Source organism: Phoca vitulina, unplaced genomic scaffold (assembly GCF_004348235.1).
Source record: "Phoca vitulina isolate PV1807 unplaced genomic scaffold, GSC_HSeal_1.0 scaffold15, whole genome shotgun sequence".
Lineage (NCBI taxonomy): Eukaryota > Metazoa > Chordata > Mammalia > Carnivora > Phocidae > Phoca > Phoca vitulina.
The window spans coordinates 39,268,947-39,293,021 of record NW_022589718.1 but is presented as its reverse complement, the minus strand read 5'-3'; the positions used below and the strand labels follow the sequence as shown (position 1 = coordinate 39,293,021).

Below are 24,075 nucleotides of genomic sequence, written 5' to 3'. Positions count from 1 at the left end.
GCAGAGGGATTCAATGATGAATCTGCGTCAGAGAGAGAGGTTGTGTCTGGAGTGTTCCATGTGGACAAGAAGCTGTGGACTGAGGATTATCTGACGTCTGGGAAGATGTCTTCACCCGGTGCGGTATTACAAGACAGCTGGCTACCTACACGGCGGCTGGGAGCGTACTTTCCTGGAGTGGGCGCCGGGACCCTGACAGATTCCTTTAAGAACTCGACTTTGTTCTTTGCACAAGTGTTCTGAGAGACGAGCTGCTGCGCACGTAGCATTTGCCGGTAGCCGTGCCCAGAAAGCAGGTGAAACCGCGCTTCCGTAAGGAGCAGTCTCGGAGGACAGTGTGTAATGGGTGCTAAAACGGACTAGAGTCTTGTATGAATTCTGGTCCTAGTGAAATCTTCAGCGTCTTGAAACAAGATGCAGAAGAGGCTGTCAGGAGCCCCAGTGGGTTAGTCGGGAAGGAGACGGCTGGGTGGGGACGTTCTGATACAGTGTGTTCCCTGATGGGCTCCTGGCAGCGTGCCGGGCACCCCCAGGACAAACCCCTCCACGGGGGGTCCGGGCAGGTCTGACAGGTGCCCAGGCTGGGATTTGGGGCCCCACCCCAGACCCTGAACAGGAATCTGCAGGCCAGCACCCAGCACACAGGATGGGCAGGGAGCCCCAAGCTGGGCAGGGAGGAGGTCTACGGGGACCCCCAGAGGGGTGCGGCAGTTGGTCAGGTGCCTCCCTGAGCCCAACGACCTTAGTTTCCCAAGATATAAAATGGGAAGATGGGACTGAATTAGTGGTTCTTAAGCCTGGATGTACTCATGAATGAAGTGGGAGCATTTAACAAATCCCATGTACCCAGGCTCAGCAGCCCTGGGACCGATCCGTGAAACCCGAGGGGGGGACCCTGGATACCAGAAGGTTCTGTTCTATCTCTTTTTAAGACTGTTATTTAAGATCAATTTTAGATTCACAGCAGAACGGAGCAGAAGGTGCAGAGATTTTCCACATATCCCCCCGCCATGCACCCCTCCCCAACCCTAGCATCCCCACCCCCGCCATGCACCCCTCCCCAACCCTAGCATCCCCACCATCTTGGTGCATTTGTCGCCGCTGAGGAACCCACGCGGACACATCATCATCCGGAGTCCGCAGTGTACATTTACACGGTTTCCTTCTCAATGCGGTGCATTCTGTGGGTTTGGACACAAGTCCAGTGACAGGTGCCCACTGTTAGAGTACCACACAGTGTAGCTTCACGGCCCTAAAAGTCCCCTGGGCTCCACCTGCTCATTCCTCTCTCCGCCACAAGCCCTGGTAGCCTCTGATCTCGTCACTGTCTCTGTGGTTTTGCTTCCCCAGATTGTCAGAGTTGGAGTCCGACCGTGCGTGGACTTCTCAGACCAGCTTCCTTCACTTAGTCACATGTCCTTAAGGCTCCCCCACGTCTGTTCATGGCTTGAAGGCTTGTTTCTTTGTAGCGCTGAGCACCATCCCACGTCTGGGTGGACCGCAGCTTGTATGTCCATCACCTGCTGCGGGGCATCTTGGTGGCTTCAGGTTTTGGCAGCAGTGAACCAGCTGCTGTAAACATCCATTGCAGGTTGTATGTGGACATAAGTTTTCAACTCCTTTGGGTAAATACAAAGGAGTGTCATTGCTGGATTGTAGGGTAAGAGTGTGTTTACTTTTGTTAAGAAAGCGCCAAACTGTCCTCCAGAACGTCTGTGCCACTCTGCACCCCGCCGGCCGTGCGTGGGGGCCCCCGGTGCTCCGTGCTCTCGCAGCACGTGGTGTGGTCGGCGCTCCGGATTTGGGCTGCTCTCACGGGTGTGCAGACACTGGTCGGTTCTTACAAGCTCCTCACAAATGTTTCTGTGCAGCCAGGCTTTTGGAGATTGGAATTTGATCATCTCTGGGCTCCTGTTACCTAAAAACCCCTTTGCTTTTCTGTTTTCCAGCATTCTGTGGATTATTTAGCTATAGCCAAGTTTTTAAAGATAAATTGAGTTTTGGTCTAAATGTTTTGATTTGATGGTAGCTGTGCTTTCCCAGGGAGCAAGGCAGACAGAAATCAAGAAATAACACTGCGTCTCCACTTAGCTTTCGTCGATTACTGAGCGAGTGTTCTTAGCTGCCCTTCTTTGTTTCTGAATGCGGTATTTTATAGATTAAGAAATTGAAGTATTGGGCGCCTGGGTGGCTCAGTTGGTTAAGCGACTGCCTTCGGCTCAGGTCATGATCCCGGAGTCCCGGGATCAAGTCCCACATCGGGCTCCCTGCTCAGCGGGGAGTCTGCTCCTCCCTCTGACCCTCCCCCCTCTCATACTCTCTGTATCTCATTCTCTCTCTCAAGAAAAAAAATAAAATCTTAAAAAAAAAAAAAAAAAAAAAAAGAAATTGAAGTATTTAGTTCTGACTTACCAACCAGGTATATGAAAGGACACCTCTGCCTTTTGAAATTAAACGTCCCAAGTTTTGAAAACTTCAGATACCGATGGACGTTGTGTTCCTCTGGTGGAAAGGATATTTTCTTGGGTTTTCTTGTTAAAATTTCAATTTAATCATGGCCCAGTGGAACATAGGCACGGAAAATCAAAGTGTCTGCCCGAAGCGTTGATTTTTTTTTTTCCCACGCTGTAATATTATGAATATATTGTTTCAAGGTCCAACTAGTGCATTCTGACTTTTCTTTAAGATCACAGACCCTGTCTTGAAGAGGAGCAGAATTTATTTATTGATGTTGACTGCAAACATCCAGAAGCCGTCCTCACCCCGATGCCTGAAGGTCTATCTCAGCAGCAGGTAGGATGGGGGGCTGCTTCCTGGCGCGGCAGTGTCCCCCCGGCCGAGCCCCCGCCATCCCCCACTCGCGGCCCCTCTGTGGCCTCGGTGGCCGCGGGCTCTCTGGCCCACGTGTGTTTGGGTATCACCCCCGAGTAAGTGTGAGACGTGTATGGGTGTGATTTATACCGGTTCTTACTGGCAGGGCGACTTTACCTAGAGACACTAGCATGTACGCGGTGCCGCACATGCAGAGTAAAAGATTTCCAGCAACTGGTGAAATCAGCAGGATATCAGTGAATTTCTTAGCCTCTGGAAAGAGGTAGCAGAGGGAAAAAAATGCGGTGGTGTCCATTTGATGATCTTTGGGTAAAAGGAAAAGAAAGCCTGAGGACCAGAGCGTGGAGCAGAGTTTGGGGCTTTCGGGGGGCCCTGGAGAGTTCTGTGTGGGGTCAGCGTGACGCACGTCCTGGAGACACACAGCGCTAGGTAGACGTGTGGAGAGCGGCGTGGCTCAGAACAAGGTGGTGACAGTGCTAAGGTCAGAGTCTGAACAGAGAGCTGAGCTGGGAGGATGCCCAGGGGCCGTTAATCGTTGTCTGCAAACTAGGAAGCTCAGGTTTCATGGGAGTTGAAGGGGGAGCCCCCGCAGCAGGGCTGACAGGACGAGGAAGCGTGTCTGTGGGCCGTGGCTGATCTGTGAGCACGTCGGGGGCGAAGGAGGACGTGGCGACGGGCGTGTGGGGCCGCCGTGGGCACCCACGCTGTGCGCCGCCCGCATGAGCGCGCTGGGTGTCATTAAGTGCTTGCACATCCCTCCGTGTCCGTGCGCACGTCCCACGGGAGGACGCCGCGGCTCCGAGGAGGCCGATGGTGGGGGCGGCGCCCTGCCCTGGGCGCATTAGGGCCCGACGCCTCAGCCAAGTCTCTGATCCCCAAACCTAAAATCCTAAATCCTAAGTCAGTCAGTGGATGGACCGTAAATGCCCTGTGCTGTCCGGTGCTCCCTGGGGACGTGTGGCTGCGATCGCCGCGGGGCGCGGTGCCGGCTGTCCCGGTCTGTGGTTCACCCGCTGCTCTCCAGCCCCGGTTGGAGAAAGGGCCTTGAGTTCTCGAAAACACCCTTGATGTCCCTTTGAGGTCTCTCTACCTGGGTCCCTCCTGCCCCACTCCTGTGCGGCCCGGGGCTCTGACCACTAATGGGGTCTCCGTGCTCATTCCTGGGGGGACACAGTGTGACTGGGACTTGGGTCCCCTTGTCCGAGGACGTGGTGTCGGGTGAAGCAGGGCCCTCCCTCCCAGCAAGCCCAGGTGGGACACCGTGACGTAGTGGGGGACAACTGTGTAGAGGACGTGGACCTGACCTCTCAGAATCCTCTCAGGGCTGTTACAAATGTCTGTAATTTCCTGGGTTTGACCCCAGATCTTCTGCCTGAGAAGACTTGCAGCATCTGGAATCTGAATTCGGGAAAAACGGTGGCGGAGATGGGCCCTCTGCTAGTTTGGGGAGTGACTGGGTTGTGGGGTCTAGCCTTCCTCGTGGAGCGAGGGGTCAGTGCCCAGACTCCTGACTGTGAACGGGGCCAGGCGGCTGGCAGCCTCGCGGGGGCCTCTTTTAACCCCAGACCCTTCTGTACTCTTTACCTGCCCTAGAAGCACTGGTTTTTATCTTAATTTTGTGAATTTGAGTGGTCCTTTTTGTGGAGAGAGTCGCTCCCTTGTCAGTCACGTTTTGTAAGACTCCATAGCTCTGGAATGTTCTGCACTGTGGAAAATGCCGTCTCCACCCGCTGGGTGGCGTTGTGGTTCCTGTCGCGAGCCTCCCCTCCTCCTCGCAGGCCTGGGGGGGGGCGGGGGACTGGGGTGTGTGTGGTCTAGAGGCAGCCTTACTGTAATTTTGTGCTCGTTTTCCATTTATTGGCAAAAATAACTTGCCAGACTATGCGTAGGCTTGATGGAAATGCCCAGCATCATCACTGGCCTTTAACAGGAACTGTGCGCCCAGAGTCCCGTCCCCGTGCTTGACTGACCTGCGTGTTTGAGGCGGGAGCCGCTCGCTGGCCTTAACCCACAAGCTGCCCCCCCCCCCCAACTTCCTGAGTGTGTCTTCGCTTGGTCAAAAGCTCTCGAGCCAAAAAAAGTCTACTCTTCCACCTTTCTTTTTTTCTTTTTTTGTTTTTTAAGATTTTATTTATTTATTTGCCAGAGAGAGACACAGCAAGAGAGGGAACACAAGTAGGGGGAGTGGGAGTGGGAGAAGCAGGCTTCCTGCTGAGCGGGGAGCCCGATGTGGGGCTCGATCCCAGGACCCTGGGATCATGACCTGAGCCGAAGGCAGACGCTTAACGACTGAGCCACCCAGGCGCCCCTGGTCTTCCACCTTTCAAAGCTGTTTCTCCTTCTACAACTTGGCAATAATAATTTCACTCGATCTGTGCTGCTACTAGCATTCTTTGAGTCAAGGCTGGAATGGCTCTTCTCATGCTTTAGTCCTACGTGAAACATCCCATAACGCAGCGTAGGGCCCAGAAGATACCCTTACTTCAGCTCACAGCTGTTGACGTTCCTACTGTAACGTCACTTGTCTCGCTGTCCTGACGGTTTGTAATTTGAGGTTTGACCTGTTTTGTGACCGTGGCAACAGGGAAAGTAGGTTTAGTGCCTGTAACGTTAGCTAACGCACCGTTCGAAGCCCCTAGAGGCCTGTGGAGGTTTCCTTTGCCTCCTGTTTTGAGGACCAAGAAACAGAACAAGAACGTTCTTTATCCACAAGAAGTGAAATTTCTGTTTTCTGCAGCAGTTTGCTTACGCTGTGTTTTCCAACCGCCAACAGGTCGTGAGAAGATACATCCTGGGCTCAGTGGTCGACAGCGAAAAGAACTACGTGGACGCTCTGAAGAGGATTCTGGAGGTACCGAAACGTCGTGTCGCGGGGGACTCGGGCCTCACAGGCCTTCTGCACACCCGCGGGTTTACGCGTGCACACGAACCATGACGTGGTCACAGTGGCGGAAGTCCCAGGACACGCTGAGTGTTGGGTCTGTGTGTGGACGTGAAGAGTCGTGGGGTTTGCGTGAACCGTGACGTACGTGAGGGGCTGCTCCGTATGTTTTCAGCGCGCCCTCTAAAGAGCCCGTACCGTCTTCCCGCGTGTCTTCGTTAGCAATACGAGAAGCCGCTGTTGGAGATGGAGCCAAAGATCCTGAGCGAGAGGAAGCTGAAGGTGGTGTTCTACCGAATCAAAGAGCTGCTGCAGTGCCACGGCATGTTCCAGATTGCGCTGGCCAGCCGCGTGGCCGACTGGGATTCCGTGGAAACCATCGGGGACGTCTTCGTGGCTTCGGTAATTGCTGGCGGACCCCGCCGCCCCATGGAGCTCGCCTGTGCTTTGCCCTGGTTTCCGTGCTCGGGGGGACACCTCACGCTGGGTGTCCGGGTCAGCGGGCCTCGGTGCTGTCCGGGGCCACCGTGAGGTCACAGGGCTGTGCTCAGCGCACACGAGGCGAGGGCTCAGGTGCACGTGGTCAGGACACCATCCGGAGCTCGCCGGGCGTGTATCTGGAATGCCACCAGCTCCATCCTGTGCCTCTCCGCGCAGTGGGAGCAGGGTTTTCGTGGCGAGCCGGGGCTCTGTGGACGGTGTGCCGCTCTGTCCCACTCACCCCCGGGGCAGGTGGGTCTCGCCCTGCTCCCTGTCCCTGTCTGGGGGCAGCGGAAAGTAACCCCGTGTCCCCTCCAGCCGTACTCTGTGGCCCGGGCCCTGTTGTGCAGACGCCGTCTCGAGGCCTCTGCTGACATAGGACGCGGCGGCGTGCAGTCACGTTTCCCGCCCTGGAAACCAGCAGCCTCCTGTGTGCATCCGGCCGTTCTGAGCCCTTTCATCCGTGGTCCGTTTATGAACCATGTGTGTTATGCTTAGGAAGTATTCTGTCTAGACGTGGGAGCTTACGGGAGCAAAGGGGTATCAGATTGAAGGTTCAAGTGGCCGTTTACGCGAATGCTGTAATAATGACACGAAAAACCTTTTCTTTTTCCCTATAGAATTGTGTGGGCTTGAAAGTGTATAAATTACAGGATGCCTCGAACACAACACGGGAACAGGAGTTCTTACTAAAATATTTGCATGATGCCTTTTGGGGATCTTTATGGAAAACAAAGAGGAAACTGCATATTTACTTTGCAATTGCATTTTCTGGCTGTTTTATGCGTTCACTGTCTACAATTACTCTATCTTCTTGAAATATTGACCTTGGCAACATTTTTTTTTTAAAAGGGAAAAAACCTTACACAATATATAGTTGAGATGAAAGCATTTTTTCTGTAAGTGACGGTCACATCAGATACCTGCTCATGGATATGCCTGTTTATCTTGAGAATTTGTGGGCTCTTAGGAGAATACCAGAGGGAGGCCTCTTGGTGTTTCTAGGGAAACAGGACAGGGACCAGCGTGGCCCCTCCGCCAGAGAAGCAGGAGGGAATCAGTTTCCTTCCTCCCCCGGAGCATTTCCAGGGGACGCTCAGGGCCCACCAGGCAGGCTGTAGGGGCCCGCATGGCGTCCTCCTTCGGAGGTGAAATCCACAGAGTGAGGACTGGCCGGAAGCTAAAGACGGGTGTCTGTAGTCAGGGACACCGCTTAGCTGAAGGCCAGACCGCCAGGGACCTGAACAAGGATGCCGACAAGCGCATCGGGGTGAGCGAAGTGAGATCGACCCGCTGTTTAAACAATTCCTGACAAGTTTGCTTAAAGAAGAAAAAAAACCACATGGGGTCGTAATGAAGTTTGTCCTGTGGAAACATCGCAGTGACTGAGAGCTTACTTTTAGGGCAGGTTTCGGATCTTCTATCGTGTCCTGGCGGAGGGAGGCCCTGGGCTCTGTGCACTGCTGATAGTTCTCACTGTTCTCTGTTATTTCAGTTTTCCAAATCCATGGTGCTCGATGCCTATAGCGAGTACGTGAATAATTTCAGCACAGCGGTGGCAATCCTCAAGAAAACGTGTGCTACAAAGCCTGCTTTTCTTGAGTTTTTAAAGGTAAGCACTTCTTTTTTTTTCATTTTGGGTTTTCACACTCTCTGATAACAGGTTCCATGTCAAAATACTTTGTAGTGAGATTTTACCGCACTTTGCCTCTACACATATCATGTTATTTGTCATAAAGATATTGGTACCGACATGTTGGCTCAGGGCTAGAAATGAAGATGAGTTTTCAGGAGTGGTAGAGCTTTTTGAAAATAACCTTTATTTGCACATCCTTGGAAGGGGGTGGATGGATGGGCAGGCCGAGAGGTAAGGTCCGATCCCAGAGGAAGCTGCCTTTGGCCTCCTGTCCTTCAGCATGGCATTAGGGGCAACAGAAAGAACGTTTGGGATTGGGGTGGAGATCTCCGGCCCCATTCGAGTCACGGCAATAAGCTGACTGCCGCAGGACGAGCCCTCCATGGGCCGAGGGCTCTGGTGGGAGGTGAGGTGCGTCTGACGTTGACGATGTGGAGTTGCTGACCTGGGATATTTAGCCACGGCCCGTCACCGTGGCCAGCCGCCGGCCCCAGACCTCACGTGCACGCGGCCCCAGTTCCTGTCATAAAACCTTGAGCCAGAGTTTGTCCCTGTTACTTAAATTCTCGAAGCTCCTGCTACGTGCAGCGAGTGGACTCAGGTGACGTTCTCGCTGGCCGGTTACACTGAGGCTGACTTCCCCACCCCCAACCCCTTCCCTGGTCACCAGCCCTCAGCTTCAGGGGTCTCGGTGCTCGGCAGGCTTTCCATATCACAGCACGGCTCCTGGGGGACGGAAGCACATTCAGACGTTCCCTGCCTTGGAGGAGGTTGTAACCGTCTTGGCGGACACTGACAGTACATGGGATGTCAGCCGAGGGGCAGCCGCAGCCCCACTGTCAGGGGACCTCCTGCCAGGTGGCCTGGGGACAAGGGTGTGTGTCATCCTGGCCTAGCCCGGGAACTGGTGCCAGGAGGCTGAGCGGCCTTGGTGGTGGTGGGGCTGGGCCCTCGCCCTGCCATCCGACCACACCGCTCCCTTAGCTGGAGACCCCACCCCGGTGTGCAGTGGTCCGGCCCACTGGAGCGTCCCTCCCCGGCTCAGGGAGGCGCGTCGAGGGACTAGGAAGCCCCTGCCACGTGGGAGAGCCGCCCTCGCACCAGCCATCCTCTGCCACAGCCGCTCCTGGGGCAGCTCACACAGGACACAGGCCCAGGTCACCCCCACCCCTCACCCCGAGGCCCTCACCCCCAGAGCCAAGCCTGGACGGCGTGGCCACCGCAGAGAACTCGCCCCAGTGCGTGGACCAGCTGCTTTTAAGGGCCCTGGCAACTCCTATTTGGGGTTCTGGGGTATTTTTCTTCTTCTTTTTTTTAAAGATTTTATTTATTTGAGAGAGAGTAAGTGAGAGAGACAGCACAAGCAGGGGGAGTGGCAGAGGGAGAAGCAGGCTCCTGGCTGAGCAGGGAGCCCGATGCGGGGCTCGATCCCAGGACCCTGGGATCATGACCTGAGCTGAAGGCAGATGCTTAACAACTGAGCCACCCAGGCGCCTCTTTATTTTTTTGTAAATGCAGTTTTCAGGTGGTTGTAGAATCTCAGAAACTAGCTCAGTCCCTAGAAGGTTGAAATGCGTTTGTATATGGACAAACCCTGCCTGGCAGTCAGAGGTGGCCCGTAAAGCATCGAATGCAAACGCGCTCTGGACTCAGAGGCGCAAGCATGTGTGTGGTGCAGTCCAGGTGTGGGGAGGATTTTGCAGCAAATCTGCATGCACTGTGTCCATTGAGTGAAGACGGGCGTGGGCTCTGGGCCTGCCGAGGCGTCTGTGTTGTGGCGGGAGGACCGAGGTGGGGGCCCCCGCAGCCCCGAAGCGCGAGTAAGCCGGGCTTCTCCCCACAGCAGTGCCAGGAGTCCAGCCCCGACCGCGTCACGCTCTACAGTCTGATGATGAAGCCCATACAGAGGTTCCCACAGTTCATTCTGCTGCTCCAGGTAAGGACGCACACCTTTCCCAGCATCTGCCTGGAAGCCGCGTCTGTGCTCCCGGTTCTGTCTCTGGCCTCCTGTGTCCTCCTTCCCCGAGCGGTTACGGGGGGGCAGAGTCGGGGGGTGCAGGCCCCGAGCGTGGACACGGCCGCGGACCCTCACCAGCCAGCTCCTGCGGGGGCGGAGGGGGCCGGACGCGGGTTCCCTGGGACAGAAAGGAATCTGCCCCCTTCTGGGGCGGGGTCTAGGTCAGGGTCTGGGTCTGGGGTCTGGTGGAAAAACGATCCACCCTCTGTGGCCAGAGGGGACGGGGGGCTCAGGAGCCCAAGTCACGATTCAGGCAAACCGTGCCTGTCGTGAGCGCGGTCTGCAGACGGTGCGTGGAGAGGCTCACCCGTGGACCCCAAGTGGTTGAAAACTAAGAGTATTCAAATTGGTGCGTGTGTTGTTTCCGACAAACCTGGTTTTGAGGGCAGATGTGACGCATTCCATGTGGCGCTCGGTCTGTGTACAGGCCTCGTCCTCCCCAAAGCCGGGGGCCCCGCTGCACAGAGGCGGATGGTGGGCTGTCTGAAGGGGCATTTCTGAGGTCAGTCCGCGCCGGCTCAGATTCCTAGGCGGCTCGGCGTGGCTTGCATGTGGAAACGCAGCAAAGGTGAATGGCGACATCGTCCTGGAAATGGACCGGCACTCGGCATCGTTGCCGAGGCCCCTTCCCTTGAGGTTGTGGTTGCTGTTGTGGCCGTCCAAATCTGTGAGAAGCGTACCTGCTAAGTAAAGTGCTCACAAAACCGAGGGCGAAAGCATACACACGTCAGACTGTTAGTATCAGCTACTTCCATGGCTCGTCTCATAGGCTTTCTCTCTTCCTCTTCCACGTTCCTTTTCCAGTGAGTGTCCGGTTATCATATGTACGTATTAGACCCAGTTTCTGGTTTCCAGCGTCTGTGTTACAGTGTTAATAACAGAAGCTGTTTGCTTTCCCCTAAAATCAAAATATCCAGAAAATGTGTTTTATTCCTCCAGTTGTCCGGTATTTACTGAGCTCTTCAAATGTGGGAGGCTCCAGGTGGGTAGTTCGGTGAGGAAGGAAGACGGTAGGGAACCAATTAGACAGTTCCTCTTTAGCGAGGTGGGGACACAGGGACCAAGGGCAAAGACATAACCGCCTTATAACCCACGTGGCGCACGTTCAAACTCACATGCAGACTGTGCTTGGTGACGTGCTAGTGAATGCCTGGTTATCACTGGTCACCCACGACCCTGCTGGGTTTTCACGCCTCGCTCATGAATAGTTTTTTGTTCTTGGTTAATTAAAGTTGGGTGTAGTTTTCAATCTAGCTCGTCAGCTTTTGGCCATTAATAAATCATGGCAAACCTTTGGCCCAGGTGTTTCCCAAAATATATATTTTTAGAAAGGGTGGGAAGGCCGTGGGAAAGAGAACAGAAGCACGAGCCCCGCGCCGGCTGGGAGCAGGGACGTGGTCCTGGGCGGCATTTCTCGGAGTTCGGCCTGAGGGCACTGCACTGGAAGAAGGTGTGGCGTGCTCTTGCACCCGGCTGCCCGTGGGCTCGGTGAGGTCAGTCCCTGTGTAGTGCTCCCTCCTCCCTCCCCGTCTGCCTGGGCACCAGGAGGCTCACCGGAGAGCTCCCGGGTTTCTGTGAGCGGCTTCCCTGGCAGGCGAGGGGGCGGCTCAGGGCGCGTCCGGGGCACTTAGGAAAATGCACGGTTGGACTCAGAGTGTGCACTCTGTGTGGCTGACAGAATTGCGTGGGTCGTCCAGGGAGCCTGCTCCCAGTAAAGATGCTCTGGGAGCTGTTGCCTGAGGGGGACGCGGGGGCTGGTGGCCGGGCTGGAAGACGGGGCAGGCGTGTTCCCTCCTCCCGAGTCCTGCTCTGCGCACGCGGGGAGGGATGGCATGGGGCCCGGCGTGCTTCCTTCCCCTTCCTTTGGCCCATCAGGCACCTGCTCTCCCTCTCTGCACTGATCCCAGCTCTCCTGGGCCCTGTTACTGGTGGTGCTGGGACCTCACAGCCTTCCCTGATCCAGGGTAAAGCTGCGTGGCCCCGGCTTTTCCGGGCCTGCTGGTTTGGGACACGTGGTCCCGTAGGCCTCTCTGTCTCACTGTATCCTGCTGTCGTTCTCTGTCCCGTGTTGGACCAACATGACTCTCAGACTGGACAGAACGACAGACGTCCCTTTTTCCTTACTCGGTTCTCTCCCGGCATCTGGAGGACCCCCTGCCCCCTTCCACAGCTCCGCTGCTGTGGTGCTCGTCCTGGTCGCGCTCAGGTCCCAGGCTGGGTCCGCCAGCTCGTGACTTTGGAGCCAGAATCGTCGTGACATGACTTCGTGGCCTTGATAGGGTTTGAAGTGACTCGTAGGGACACGGGCGTACGGCACAGTATACACGGTCCGTTCAGACTGGAAATATGTCATCGCTTCTGGAGGGTTGTGTTTCTTCAGACGAAAAGCGGGTCACAGGCTGAGGGCCTGGTGGCATTCCCGCGCCAGCTGAGCGGGCGTCAGCTCTGGGGGGCCGGGCGAGAAGGGTGCTTCTGCCCGCGTCTGACTCCGTCAGCAGAAGTTGGTGTGGTCTGCGTGAGCCAGCTGAGACACACTAAGGGTCTGGTGGAAAAGCGAGGTGACCCCCTCGGGACTGTCACTTAGATGTTGCTCCTGAACACCGACTCCCGCAATGGACGCACGTGGCGCCGTTTTATCGGTCACCAGACTGTCGCTCCCTCGTCCTCCGTGCAACCTCTGCTTCCCTTGGTGACCCTGCGGACGCGGACGGGAGGGTGCGTGGCCCCCTTGCAGCAGGGGCGGGGTGGAGGCACGGGAGTAATGCCACCCACTTCGCGTCTGGAAGCCGACCTTTGGGGCCTGGGCCCGCTGGTCCGACTCGGGTTGAGAGAGACAGGCCGGAGTTACCCCGTAGCTACAGAGAGCGGGATGTTTCTCACATGTGGCACGTTCGTATGTACAGTGCCCTTTATTGGGAATTGCTGTTTTTTTCCCATTAGCAAAGCCATTTAATGAGTTCATTTTGTTTTTGCAAAAGGAGCTGTTCCAGTGTGTATCCAAATCGTGAGTCACTTGGCTTATTACTCTCTCCCCGGTGCTTATTCTGTCCTCCCCCAGAAGTAGCTGATGCGGCCGTCAGACGTCGCGGCTCCTGGCTGGGAGCGTGCGTGGGCATCCACCTGCGCCCTTGGAACCAGCAGTCACACGTCTCCTTTTCACCATCTTTCTCCCCCAGGACATGCTGAAGAATACATCCAAAGGCCACCCTGACCGGCTGCCCCTTCAGATGGCGCTGACAGAGCTGGAAACCTTAGCGGAGAAGCTGAATGAGAGAAAGAGAGACGCCGACCAGCGCTGCGAGATCAAGCACGTCGCCAAAGCCATTAACGAGAGATACCTGAACAAGGTTGACCGAGGCTTCTCAGTCTGTGCTGGGATTCAGTTTGCTTTGTACTAACAAGCCGCCATTCTTCCCACCACTTGCTACTAATCTTCTGGAAGCTTTGCAGTGACGCCGCGGCCCAGGGCCCTGCCTCGGAAGTCGATGGAGAGCATCGAGCGGGTCCGGGCGCGTTTTCTCGGGGAAGGGGCTCCCACAGTCACAAGACCCTCACACGGTCTGAATCTTACTGCCAAAATGCGGTGTTTTCTCTTAGATGGTCGTAATCAAAGCAGAGGGTGTTACATATGTTCTTATCTGCACCTGTCTTTGCATGGACTAAGCTGTGTTTATCATGGAAACGTGAGGAAAATATGGCATGAAAGCAGTTCCTAGGCTGTATTTCTGCTTTATATTGACAAGTCCTCTTCGTGCAACAGCAAGCTGATTTTATGTAGACTTCACCATACTTACTTACAGCCCTGGTCCACGAGAAGAGGTTCATTGATAGGAGCGGTGTTAAATAATTCCATATCGTATTTATCATTGCTAAAATCACTTTCATTTCTGTCTGTAGGGGTGATTTCCTACCAGATAGTGACAGTCAGTGGCTTAACTATAAGAACTTTAATACATTTTGAGGAACAGGTTTTTCCTGATCTTCTAAATGATTTATATAGGAATTTCTATGAGCTGAAAATTGCATTAAGTGATGGTTATGTTGTTTAGGATCCTGCTTGCCTGTGCTAACAGTGCTTGCAAATCTGTGGGGACAGAGTAAGGCCGAGGAGGAAGTGGTGTGTGTCCCTTGCTAGCAATCCCGAACCTGTGCACGCAGCCTCATCATCCCCGTGAGCATGTCAAGAATAGGTTGACAGCTTGGCTACTGCAGATAAAGGATCAGAACACCATCTGGGTGTTCAGACCATCTGAACATGAATTCCCCATGTTCCTTTGGGCTGAATTGTTATAAGTCTGACTTCTATATGACTTCTCATCATACTAATGAGTACAAAGCATCTCTGCAAAGGACCAAGGGTACTGTGTTTGGCTCAGTGAAATGAACTATGGCGTATCACAAGAAGCTAAGATGTTTTCTTAATTATGCTATCCTTTGGAAAACGAAAATCCCCGAGTAGCTATTGCACTTACATAAAACATTCTGGTCGGCATAGAGTTATAAATAACAATGGTTGGCCGGCTGTGGATGAGAGTCTGTAAGGAATGGAGCTTATAGTGGGGCAAGTCATTTAAAGAGAAGGAATATGACTGACAGGTGAAAACAAATGAGCCCTCCTTTGCTGAGTCAGTATCTCTTAGCTGGAGGAATTGTGTTTACAAGGGCTGGGTTAGACTCCTTTCACCGTTTAGAATAGCTCCAAACACTGTCCATGAAACTATGTAGTTAAAAAAAAAGCCACTCTCAGAATTCTACGTAGTATACACATAAAGTACGATTGGAAGTGCATGAATTATCTGTAAAGGGGAAAATCTGCAAAGTTTTGACGCTTTATGCTCCTGTATTTTGCAAGACTTTCGCTCACCCTTTTTCTTCTTTTGATGAACTTGATTGCGGGAAGCATGTCAAGTGTGACTTTGAATGTTCAGCTTCTCAGCAGTGGGAATCGGTACCTCGTGCGATCCGACGATATGATAGAAACCGTTTACAACGACAGAGGGGAGATCATTAAAACCAAGGAGCGCCGCATCTTCATGCTGAGCGATGTGTTAATGTGCGCCACGGTCAGTACACGGTGAGCATGCGCCTAGGTCGCGGGATCGGCTCTGCGCCCAGGAGCGTGCCGCGTCCCAGATGAGTGCACGGCTCCGCTAATGCTCCCATTTAAGCTGCCCTGATATGTGCACAGAACTTCATCACCTCGTCCTGTGATGAAGGGGAACCAGGACCTAAACAGGCGTATTTTTATTTTATTTTTTAATTTTTTTAAAACGATTTTATTTATTTGAAAGAGAACACAAGCAGGGGCAGCGGGGTGGGGGAAGAAGCAGGCTTCCCGCTGAGCAGGGAGCCCGATGCGGGCCTCCATCCCGGGACCCCGAGATATGCCCTGAGCTGAAGGCAGACGCTTAACCCACTGAGCCACCCAGGCGCCCTTAGACAAGTGTATTTTTAAACGGGTCCAGTGTTAAGTCACAAGGTCACTGCTGGAGGAAATTCGGGATGAATGGTATATTTTTCTTTAAATGTAAGGCCAATGTTGGAACCAGAAACTGCATTGTGTTTCTTTTATTTCCCTCCTAAATCACTCTACAGTCTTGTTGTGATCATTGTTCAGATCCTTTCTCTTTAGCTGCCTCCCGGTGGAGACATTTTTGGTAAGCGTTTTTCTTGTATGATTATATCGGTGGCGTTTATATTCACTGTGAACCAAGAAAATGAGTACATACCACTTCATCATTTCTTATCCTTAAAGTCATTTACCATCAGGACTGCTCCCTAACACCTAGAATGTTGTAGCTGGTTGACGATATCTGAGAAGTTAGTGTCTTCAGGTAGAGAGGGATGGTAAGGGAACTGAGGCAGACGTGAATGTTTTGAGCTGAGTGCCCTGGGTGCTTTATCAAGTAGCGCACACTGGCGTGGTGTCCTGAGCAGCTCATCATGGCTTGAGAGGCTCCGTTGTTAAACTCTCAGGAGTTTGGGATGCAGTTGCCAAACCACTGGCAGCTCGAACTCGTCCACTCCGGGTGTTGACAGCACAGAGACTGGCCCGTGAGACAGGCAGGGCTCCCTCTCCCAGCAGGAGCTGGGTGTTAGGCCTTCGTGAGCACATCACCGGGTGGGAGCCAGCATGTGTGCCTGTGGTCCTCCCGTGGCGGCCGCCCTGTGGTGCTGAGGAGCCCCAGCAGGGAGGCCGGGGCGGGGGCTGGGCATCCAGGGGCTCACGCCGTGCAGCCCGGGTTGCAGCCTCCTCAGGGCTCCGGGGAATCACCCCATCTCGCCGAGCCTCACGCCCACGCTCTGCAGAGTAGTGGTGGGGAAGCCAGCCATCCCTGGGACTCCTTGGCGGGTCCGGTCAGGGACCACTGTCAGGCCCTTCAGCTCCGCGCCCGGCACGGTGCTGCCTGGTAACTGTCTGTTTTTATTATGGTTCCTCCTCGTCCTCACCTGCTCTGAGGCAGCTACAGAATAAGTCTGCAAAATATGCCAGTTTTTTTAAAGATTCTATTTATTAGAGAGGAGAGAGCATGAGTGGGGGAGGGGCAGAGGGAGAGAGAGAATCTCAAGGAGACTCCGCGCTCAGCACGGAGCCTCATGTGGGGCTCGATCTCACGACCCCGATATCATGACCTGAGCCAAAATCAAGAGTTAGACGATTAAGCGACTGAGCCACCCCCCAGGCGCCCCAAATGCTCCTCAGTCAGTTTGGGTCTTTTGAAATTTTATGTCGTTTTAAAAACCTCAAGCTGACAAATACACTTCCAAGATGAACAAGAAGTGGATGAACACTTAAAAGTGGATTTATCTGTGTTCACTACCAGGGCTGTTCCTTAAAATAACACCCGGGCTGTGGCAGGGATCCCAGGTTCGGATGACCTTCTACAAAGTGAGGAAAGGGAGATAGTTCAGTTCCCACTGACGTGTTCTCAGCGACACCCCCAGGAGGCAGTGAAGGGATGACCCACTTTGGTCAGGCTGAGATGTTCAAATGGCCCCAAGGGTTATCAGAACAGCAAGGTCCCCCAAACCTCTGTGGGAGTGAGGATTTTAGATTACAACAGGAGGAGTAGAAATTGGGGCCAGGTTCATGGGCTTCTCTTTTTATGTAGAGAGCACGCCTAACTCACAGAACACGCAATCTTTCTTACTCAGTGTCTGAGTTCTGCCTTCTCCTCCTTCCCCTTCCCACGCAGACTAGGCATTGAAAAGTAAAGCCCTCTAACATCAGAGGGAAGTCGGAGCGCTTGGGTACCAGTTGGCTTCCAACACGCCAAGTATTTCGGTTTAAAGTATAGTCTCCGGCATTTTGGTTATTCCTGTGTACATTTTGATTGGAAAAAATATGTATATCTTGAAGAAAGCAAACTGTGATAATCATCAGAGTAAGGAACAGTGATTGTCTTGCCGGGGGGGGCAGGGGGGCGGGTTCCTGGCACATGGAGGGCCTCAGGCTGCTGGTAGCCTTGTAGCCTTGACTGGGTGCTGCTCAAGGAGGTGTCTGCTCTAGCATTTTCCGCCTATCTGAACAGCCATGCTTTGTGTGTTTCTCTTCATGTATGCTCCATTTTATGGTAAAAGGAGAAAAAAATCTACATAGGTCATGGGATTTTTTCATTTAATCATGGAGCATAATGACAAGATTTAATTTTATTAAAATAGTTACACTGTAACTGAGAGTTAAAAAGGAACTTTGATACGAAATGAACAGAGAATATCTCTGCACATAGGAAATTTTCCTGTTAACAGTATTTGCCAGAACGCATGAGCATCTTGGCTCAAGTATCCATCAGGGAGCCTCCAGCATGTTCCTTTTAAGCTTTTATGGGAACATGAGAGTTTTCTGGGAGATAAGCATCCCATGTTCTCCCGTCTTCCAAGATTAGGCAGTGAAGAGTTCCTACCATCCACTGGGAGGCCACTTTACAGAACCAAATGGTAACTGTGTGTAAGAAAGGCAGAAGCAGGATGTGTTTCTCACTTGAATATCTAAGGGATGAAAAGTATCCTGACACCTGTAATGAATCATAACATCCCGATGTCTCCTCCTTTCAGCACCTCGGACAGCAACACGCTAATGTCCGCCAGCCAAAGGTATTTATTAAAGTGGAGCGTTCCTCTTGGACACGTGGAAGTAGTAGAGTATGGCAATAACGATGGTGCTGGAGAAAACAGGTGTCCCCCTGTGCACCCACCCGAGAGCCTGGCGGTGGTCGCCAACGCTAAGCCAAGTAAGTGACACTTTACTAACGTGCGTGCGCCTCTTGGGGCCGGCGTCAGCGCCAACCGAATAGGCCCTGTTTCCTCGGCCTCCGCAGCATCCAAGGATCCACGGAGATGGTCAGGCTGTTGAACGATACCATCTTTGGAGCCTGTATTTTATGTTGGCTGATAAATGTAGACAGATAAGCCCACTGGACCCTCATCTTTGAGCTTGTCCCCACTGGTGTGCATCCTTTGGGTTTACAGAAAACCCCGCCATGTAGGATGCGTTCAGTCTCCCCAGGTCTGATTTCTCTTCTGCGTTTCCCAGTTCAGAGCCCTCCCCCAGTAAGGGCTCTGTCTCCTGTCTCCTGAGCGTGCATGGAAGTCCTCTAGCGTGTGGACCTCGGTGGTAGGCTCTGCTCTGCTGTGCCCCACCTTGTGCAGCCCCTCCTCTCTCCCCTCCCCCAGGCTCCCCAGGGAGGGGCGAGCCAGGATGAGCCAAGGGTGTCCTGATACTTCGGCAATGCTTCAACAGCTGGGTAATATTTATGGGCTTCGGACTGTAGATTTTGAACGTAGTGTAGTATTCATGACTTTCTCCTTCCATTTTTCTTTTTTTTTTTTTTTTAAAGATTTTATTTATTTATTTGACAGAGAGGGAGAGCGAGACAGGGAACACAAGCAGGGGGAGTGGGAGAAGGAGAAGCAGGCTTCCCGCTGAGCAGGAAGCCCGATGCGGGGCTTGATCCCAGGACCCTGGGACCATGACCTGAGCCGAAGGCAGACGCTTAACGACTGAGCCACCCAGGCGCCCTTCCATTTCTCTTTTTTAATCCAAATAAAGCCTGGCTAGTTTCACTTACTCACCAGCCTCTGCCCCAGTTGTGGAACACACCAAATGGAGTGAATGGGGACTTGCAGTAAATCTTTTCATACATGGAATGAGCCTTTATATTGAATATTTGTGATGTAAATATATTGGACAACCTTTCAGATTATTTTGCTTCTGACATGTTCAGAAGAAGGTGCCTTTAAACCCTGTAACTTTTCTGGCTGCATATGCACGTTCGCTTGGACTCACAGGAACAGGGCCCGATGAGCATTAGGTCTAATTTGCTGTGAGGTCTCCCGTTGTTCTTGTTTATGTGACGTTAATAGTCGGTCACTTGGTTGGGTAATCGGCCTGGTAGACCATGTCCTCAAGCACGGTATTACAGGTCCTACAGTCCTGAATCACTAACTGCTAAGTCTTTCTTAAAGGAATTGCAAACAGTCTCAGCGAGTAATCAAAATGCCAGACTGTGTCACAGGTTTTCCACAGCAGGGATATACCGAGGAGTGATGTGGGGAGGGAAGGGGAGGGTTCTTCCAAACTGATGCATGTTGGTAAGATCTTACTCAAGTTCAACTTGGGTATGTCATTTGTTAAAAGTTTGTAAAAGCCCATTTAAATTGCTTGTCAGTATTGGTTGCAAATCCAACGTGTGTCTTGGTTTTACGAACAAAATCATGCCTTTGTGTGTTTATAATGGTAGCAGTGTTAAAAGGTATTTGTAATTAAGATTGCGTGCTTGCGCCCAAGTCATCAGGGACAGCTTTGACCTGTAGAACAGATACTGCATATTAAGGCAGCACTACATTTTCTTACTCATCTTTTTATTTATGACTCTGTTGAGCTAACTTAGAATAAGATTGGAATCGGTTAGCAATATTAAAAAGCAAATAGGAGGAAGACTCAATTTTTAAAATACAGTCAACCCTTAAAGAACACGGGGGTTAGGGGCACCAACCCCCTGTACGTTGAAAATCCTCATACATACTTTGACTCTCCAAAATCTTAACTATTAAAAACCTGCTGTTGACTGGAAGGCCTACCAATAACATCAACAGTTGGCTAGCACACACTTTGTATGTTATATGAATCCTATACCGTGTTCCAACAATAAAGGAAGCGAGAGGACACAAAACGTCATTAAGAAAATGATAAGAGAAAACACATTTACGGGACTGCCCTGTATTTATCAAAGAAACTTGTGTAGAAGTGGACCCGCACAGGTTAAAGCCAAGTTGTTCAAGGGTCTACTGTCCATGGAAGAAAGGACACAGGCGCCGTAAGCATTCCTACAAGCTTCTATCCGTGACGGCAGGTACGTGGTTGTCATTGTCCGTGAGAATAAACTGTGGCACTTTGGAGAGTATCCGGTTTTCTTCATTCTTCAATTTAAAGAGAAGTTTGTTGATGTATCCAAAGTTCAAGAGACTTTGGAAAATACTTGGAAACATACACAATTGTGTTCTGCAGACTTGCTGTGACCTTTTCACGTCCCTTTGAACAAGCACACACGTAACCTTGGTGAAAGCAATTGTTCGGGGAGAATCTTTTTTGCACACTGTCCTAAAGAGAGAATTTAATTGACAGACCTGTCTGCCATCCGTAGACATTCGTTCTGCTCCATTTTGTGGGCGGGCGGAATCCATGTCACTTCATGCGCTGCGGCCCTTAGTGGTGGCGTGCGCCCTCTTTCAGAATGGTCTGTTACTACAGTGCCTTTATTTTAAGAAGCCAGGGTACTGGTAACTGATGAGTGTGTGGGGGACTTCCTCTACAATTCGTTAACCCCTCATTGTTTCCCTTCCGGCTCTGTGACTGGGCCTGCAGTGGGTGCCCAATGAGTATTTGTTGAGCGAATGAAAAGAAAAATGGAATCACCAACCACTGTTAAATTTTTAATTAAACTGTGTCTTTCTACCTGCCTGTTTATCGAAGGCCTGTTCTAAACCGAGTGCCATGTCCTGGTAACCCCCAACTGAGTAAGGGGTAGATGGTGCCTTTGGAAGCCCAAGGAGACGGATGCAAGAACACGGGTGTGACACACTGTGATACATTCCTTAACAGAAACGAGGGCGCAAAATATTTTGGGAGATCAAAAAAGGATAAGTTTCTCAGAGAGATGCCTCTTAAGCTAGGTTTTAAAGAAGGAGTAGGATTTCAGTAGATAGAGGGTGGGAGGACGTGCATCAGTTGGTTGATTGATTCCTTCAGCTGATGTGCATCTGACACCTGCCAGGAGCACAGTAAGGAGTTTGTGTGTCCAGGGAGTCAAGAGTTTTTGTGACTGGAACCTTCCCTGCCTGTGGCAGTCCCTCTGGAATCCGGAGGACCGACAACTGTCTGTTCGCAGGGTCCAGTTCTGTCCACAGAAATATGAACTGGAAGAGGCTTCCAGGTTATCCTGTGATTGTGTAAGACCTAGTGAAATGCTTGTGCTGGCTCTCCAGCTGGTGGGATTGCTTCGTCTGGAGGAAGGGCTCTTGGACCTGGCAGGGTGGTGCCGTGCGGACCCCAGAACCTGAGACGCAGCTTGGCAGATCCTCTTCCTCTTACGGCTTCAGTTACACGCGTGCTTGGACACCGGGACAACATAAGTGTAGGGTTGGAGCGGGAACACAGAATTGCTGATTACTCCATAAACTGCCTGTTTCTTGGAATAACGAAGAGCAGGATGAAGGTGATTGGTCAGGTGTAGGTAATGCTGTTTTCTCCAGGAGAGAGAATTAATGTGCTGTTCATGTGTGGAGGGGTCCTCCCTCGTTAACAGATTGTGACCATAAAAGGGTTGGATTGGGAATTGTCCGGACACAGCTTTCCAGAAGGGAAGGCCTCCAGGAAGCCGTGTTCTCAGCCCCGGAGTCCTGGGAGGGGCGCTTTGCAGAGCACCAGTCTGTTGTTGGACCCATCCTCGTGTTCCTGTTTCCTGAATCTGTCACCCACTAATCTCAGCTCCGTGTCGGACGTGTTACTTGTTGAAGAGTTTTTATGGCAGGGCTCCCTGCTATATTCCCATACAATACGGTTCGCTCTTTCTGAGTGTACGGTGGCCATTACCTGGGCAGCGCCGAGTGGACAGACGCTGCTGAGAGCGGGGAGGCCAGCGGGTTGAGTCTGCAGGTCGGGGGGTCCCCAGCACCCGGACCTCTGTGGGAGCGGGTATTTGCTTCGTTCCTGGCTTAGTGGTGCACCTGAGCTGCGCGGACCCCTGTGTCTTGGTCTCCCTGTCCGTAGAGGGGATCCGAGTTTTAGCTGTAAGCTCTGAAACAATGGGTGTGGAGTCCATGGCCTTTTAAATGCCTTCCAGATTAAAAAAAATTTTTTTTAACAAATTAAAATGTGCTCATTCTGTGTGTGTTGGAAGACTGAACTCAAGCCAGATTCCGTGGGGCGTTTTCAGGCTTCCGGTCAGGGAAACAGGGACCAGTCCGTTCGCCGGCGTGTTCAGCACTGGGGAAGGACTGTCCTGCTCATCCTCACGCACCAGCAATGAGGGCCCATCTGTTGTTGGGGCCAGACAATGAGCTGCTCTGTGTGCCTCCCATCCATAATATTGATCTCCTTCCCACCAGCCTGCAGCCAGCGAGTCGTGCGCTGCTCATGCAGATAAAACTGTCCCCTCCATGAGTCAGTCAGCCGGGCTGTCTCTGCGGTCTCCGAGTTTTTAGAGAAGGGCTTCAGACTCACCCACAGTGCTTTTGTTCCTTCTGATTCTCTTGCATTTGTCATCCATCAATTATTTTGAGACGCTAAATAGGAATTCTTTGCTCCGCCCGTAGCCACGTGACTTTCCTGCTGTGTGAGCGACTGAGCTCTGAGATCAGCGTTGGAAAATTCGGTCTGTGGTTCAGCGTTGAAGACAGAGTGTGGGTGTTGCTGCCCTAGCAACCAGGCTGCAGGAGCCCGCGTGGCCGCCATCCTCGGCCCCGTGGGAGCCGCCCACAGGAGGCGCCACCCCAGAGGAGCCCGGGCAGAGTGTGCATCTGCTTTGCCGCGTCCCTCTCCTGGAGCTGTGACATTTTATTGGCATTGAGCTTTGCTCTCTGTGCAGGGGCCTGCAGGCTGGTGCCCACAGATTCGTCCAGGGGTCCTCTGGGGCCGTGGGTTGGTTTCAGCTTCCAGAACTTCTGAATTACTTTGCCAAATTCTGTGCTTTTTTCTGGGGTGATTGAACAGTTTTCGCCGATTTTGTGAGTTGGGGCTGGGGTTGGGGAGGGAAAGTCCCCGCAGTGCGGTGGGTTTACGTGATGCACCTGGTAGAGTTGCCTATGCTCCTACCATCACTGTGCTCCCCCCTTGTCTGGTGGGTTTACCAGAAAATACATTTCCCTGTTGCCAGAGATAAGCTGACTCGTGCAGGATCCGTAGAGATCAGTTCCATTCGATGGTAGACCCTGGAGCTCTCCCAGTTTTCAGGGGACGGTGCTGCCAGAGCTGGGGAGGGAGGGGGTCCCCACCCCGCAGGAGCCTCCGCTGGAAGAGACCCGCCATCGCCTCTTTTCGGCATGTCCCAGAAGGCCTTCCGACACCCCGAGAACGGTGTGCAGGCTGAGCGTGTTTCCGAGGGGAGCGCGTGGTGTGCGGGGCAGGTACTGTGGTCCTGTGGGGATCAGGCCCGTTGCTGTCCCGTTAGTTAGTCCTTGAAGATGATGGTGAGAGTCAGCCTGGCTGTACTTCTCTGTGCTCGGGCGCGGCGCGCTCTTACCAGTGCAGGGCAGGCCTTGGCTTGCGTGGCCGTGGGACCAGCATCTGCTTCTCATGGAGCAGCCGCAGACTGCACGCTGTGCAGCCGAAACCGCCGTGGGAATAGGGTGAGACCACCCTGGTGGCGTCCTGCCCTTTCCCGGGCAGCGTGCAGCTCCAGGGAGCAAAGTTGCCCCCTGCTTGCCCCCAGCAACTCTGTACAGAGAAGAGAAGGCCAGCCAGACCATCTGCTCTGGATCGGCGTCCCTCCCAGCCCAGAGCATCTGCAGAGTGTGTCCGCTCTCTGCTCAAGTCTTCTCAAAGTGCCAGACCTCCTTCTGCAGTCCGGCTGCAAAGTGGGGGCTCTGGCCGTGGGTACCAGGGGTCGGGGACAAGGAGGGGATCACATCATTGTTACACATGAGCTGGCAGAGACCTCGGCATCCTTGAATTCTGAGAAGGAGTGTCCAGGAGGGAGAGGCTGGGGCAGGGGGAGGGCAGGGGGAGGAGGA

General features: G+C 52.9%; 1 protein-coding gene across 6 annotated transcripts in view; it reads left to right on the top strand.

Annotated features, from left to right (window-relative positions):
- The window catches only part of ARHGEF10 (Rho guanine nucleotide exchange factor 10), a 106,836-nt gene that overhangs the window by 51,273 nt on the left and 31,488 nt on the right, over positions 1-24,075 (top strand). For 5 of the 6 annotated variants that reach the window (XM_032413742.1, XM_032413739.1, XM_032413741.1 and 2 more), the window contains 8 exons: positions 2,687-2,793; positions 5,606-5,683; positions 5,936-6,115; positions 7,689-7,805; positions 9,673-9,765; positions 13,023-13,193; positions 14,775-14,920; positions 17,902-18,077. In XM_032413742.1, coding sequence (XP_032269633.1) covers positions 2,687-2,793; positions 5,606-5,683; positions 5,936-6,115; positions 7,689-7,805; positions 9,673-9,765; positions 13,023-13,193; positions 14,775-14,920; positions 17,902-18,077 — 1,068 coding nt within the window. The remainder of the gene's footprint in view (positions 1-2,686; positions 2,794-5,605; positions 5,684-5,935; positions 6,116-7,688; positions 7,806-9,672; positions 9,766-13,022; positions 13,194-14,774; positions 14,921-17,901; positions 18,078-24,075) is intronic. The other variant, XM_032413740.1, reaches the window with a different exon arrangement.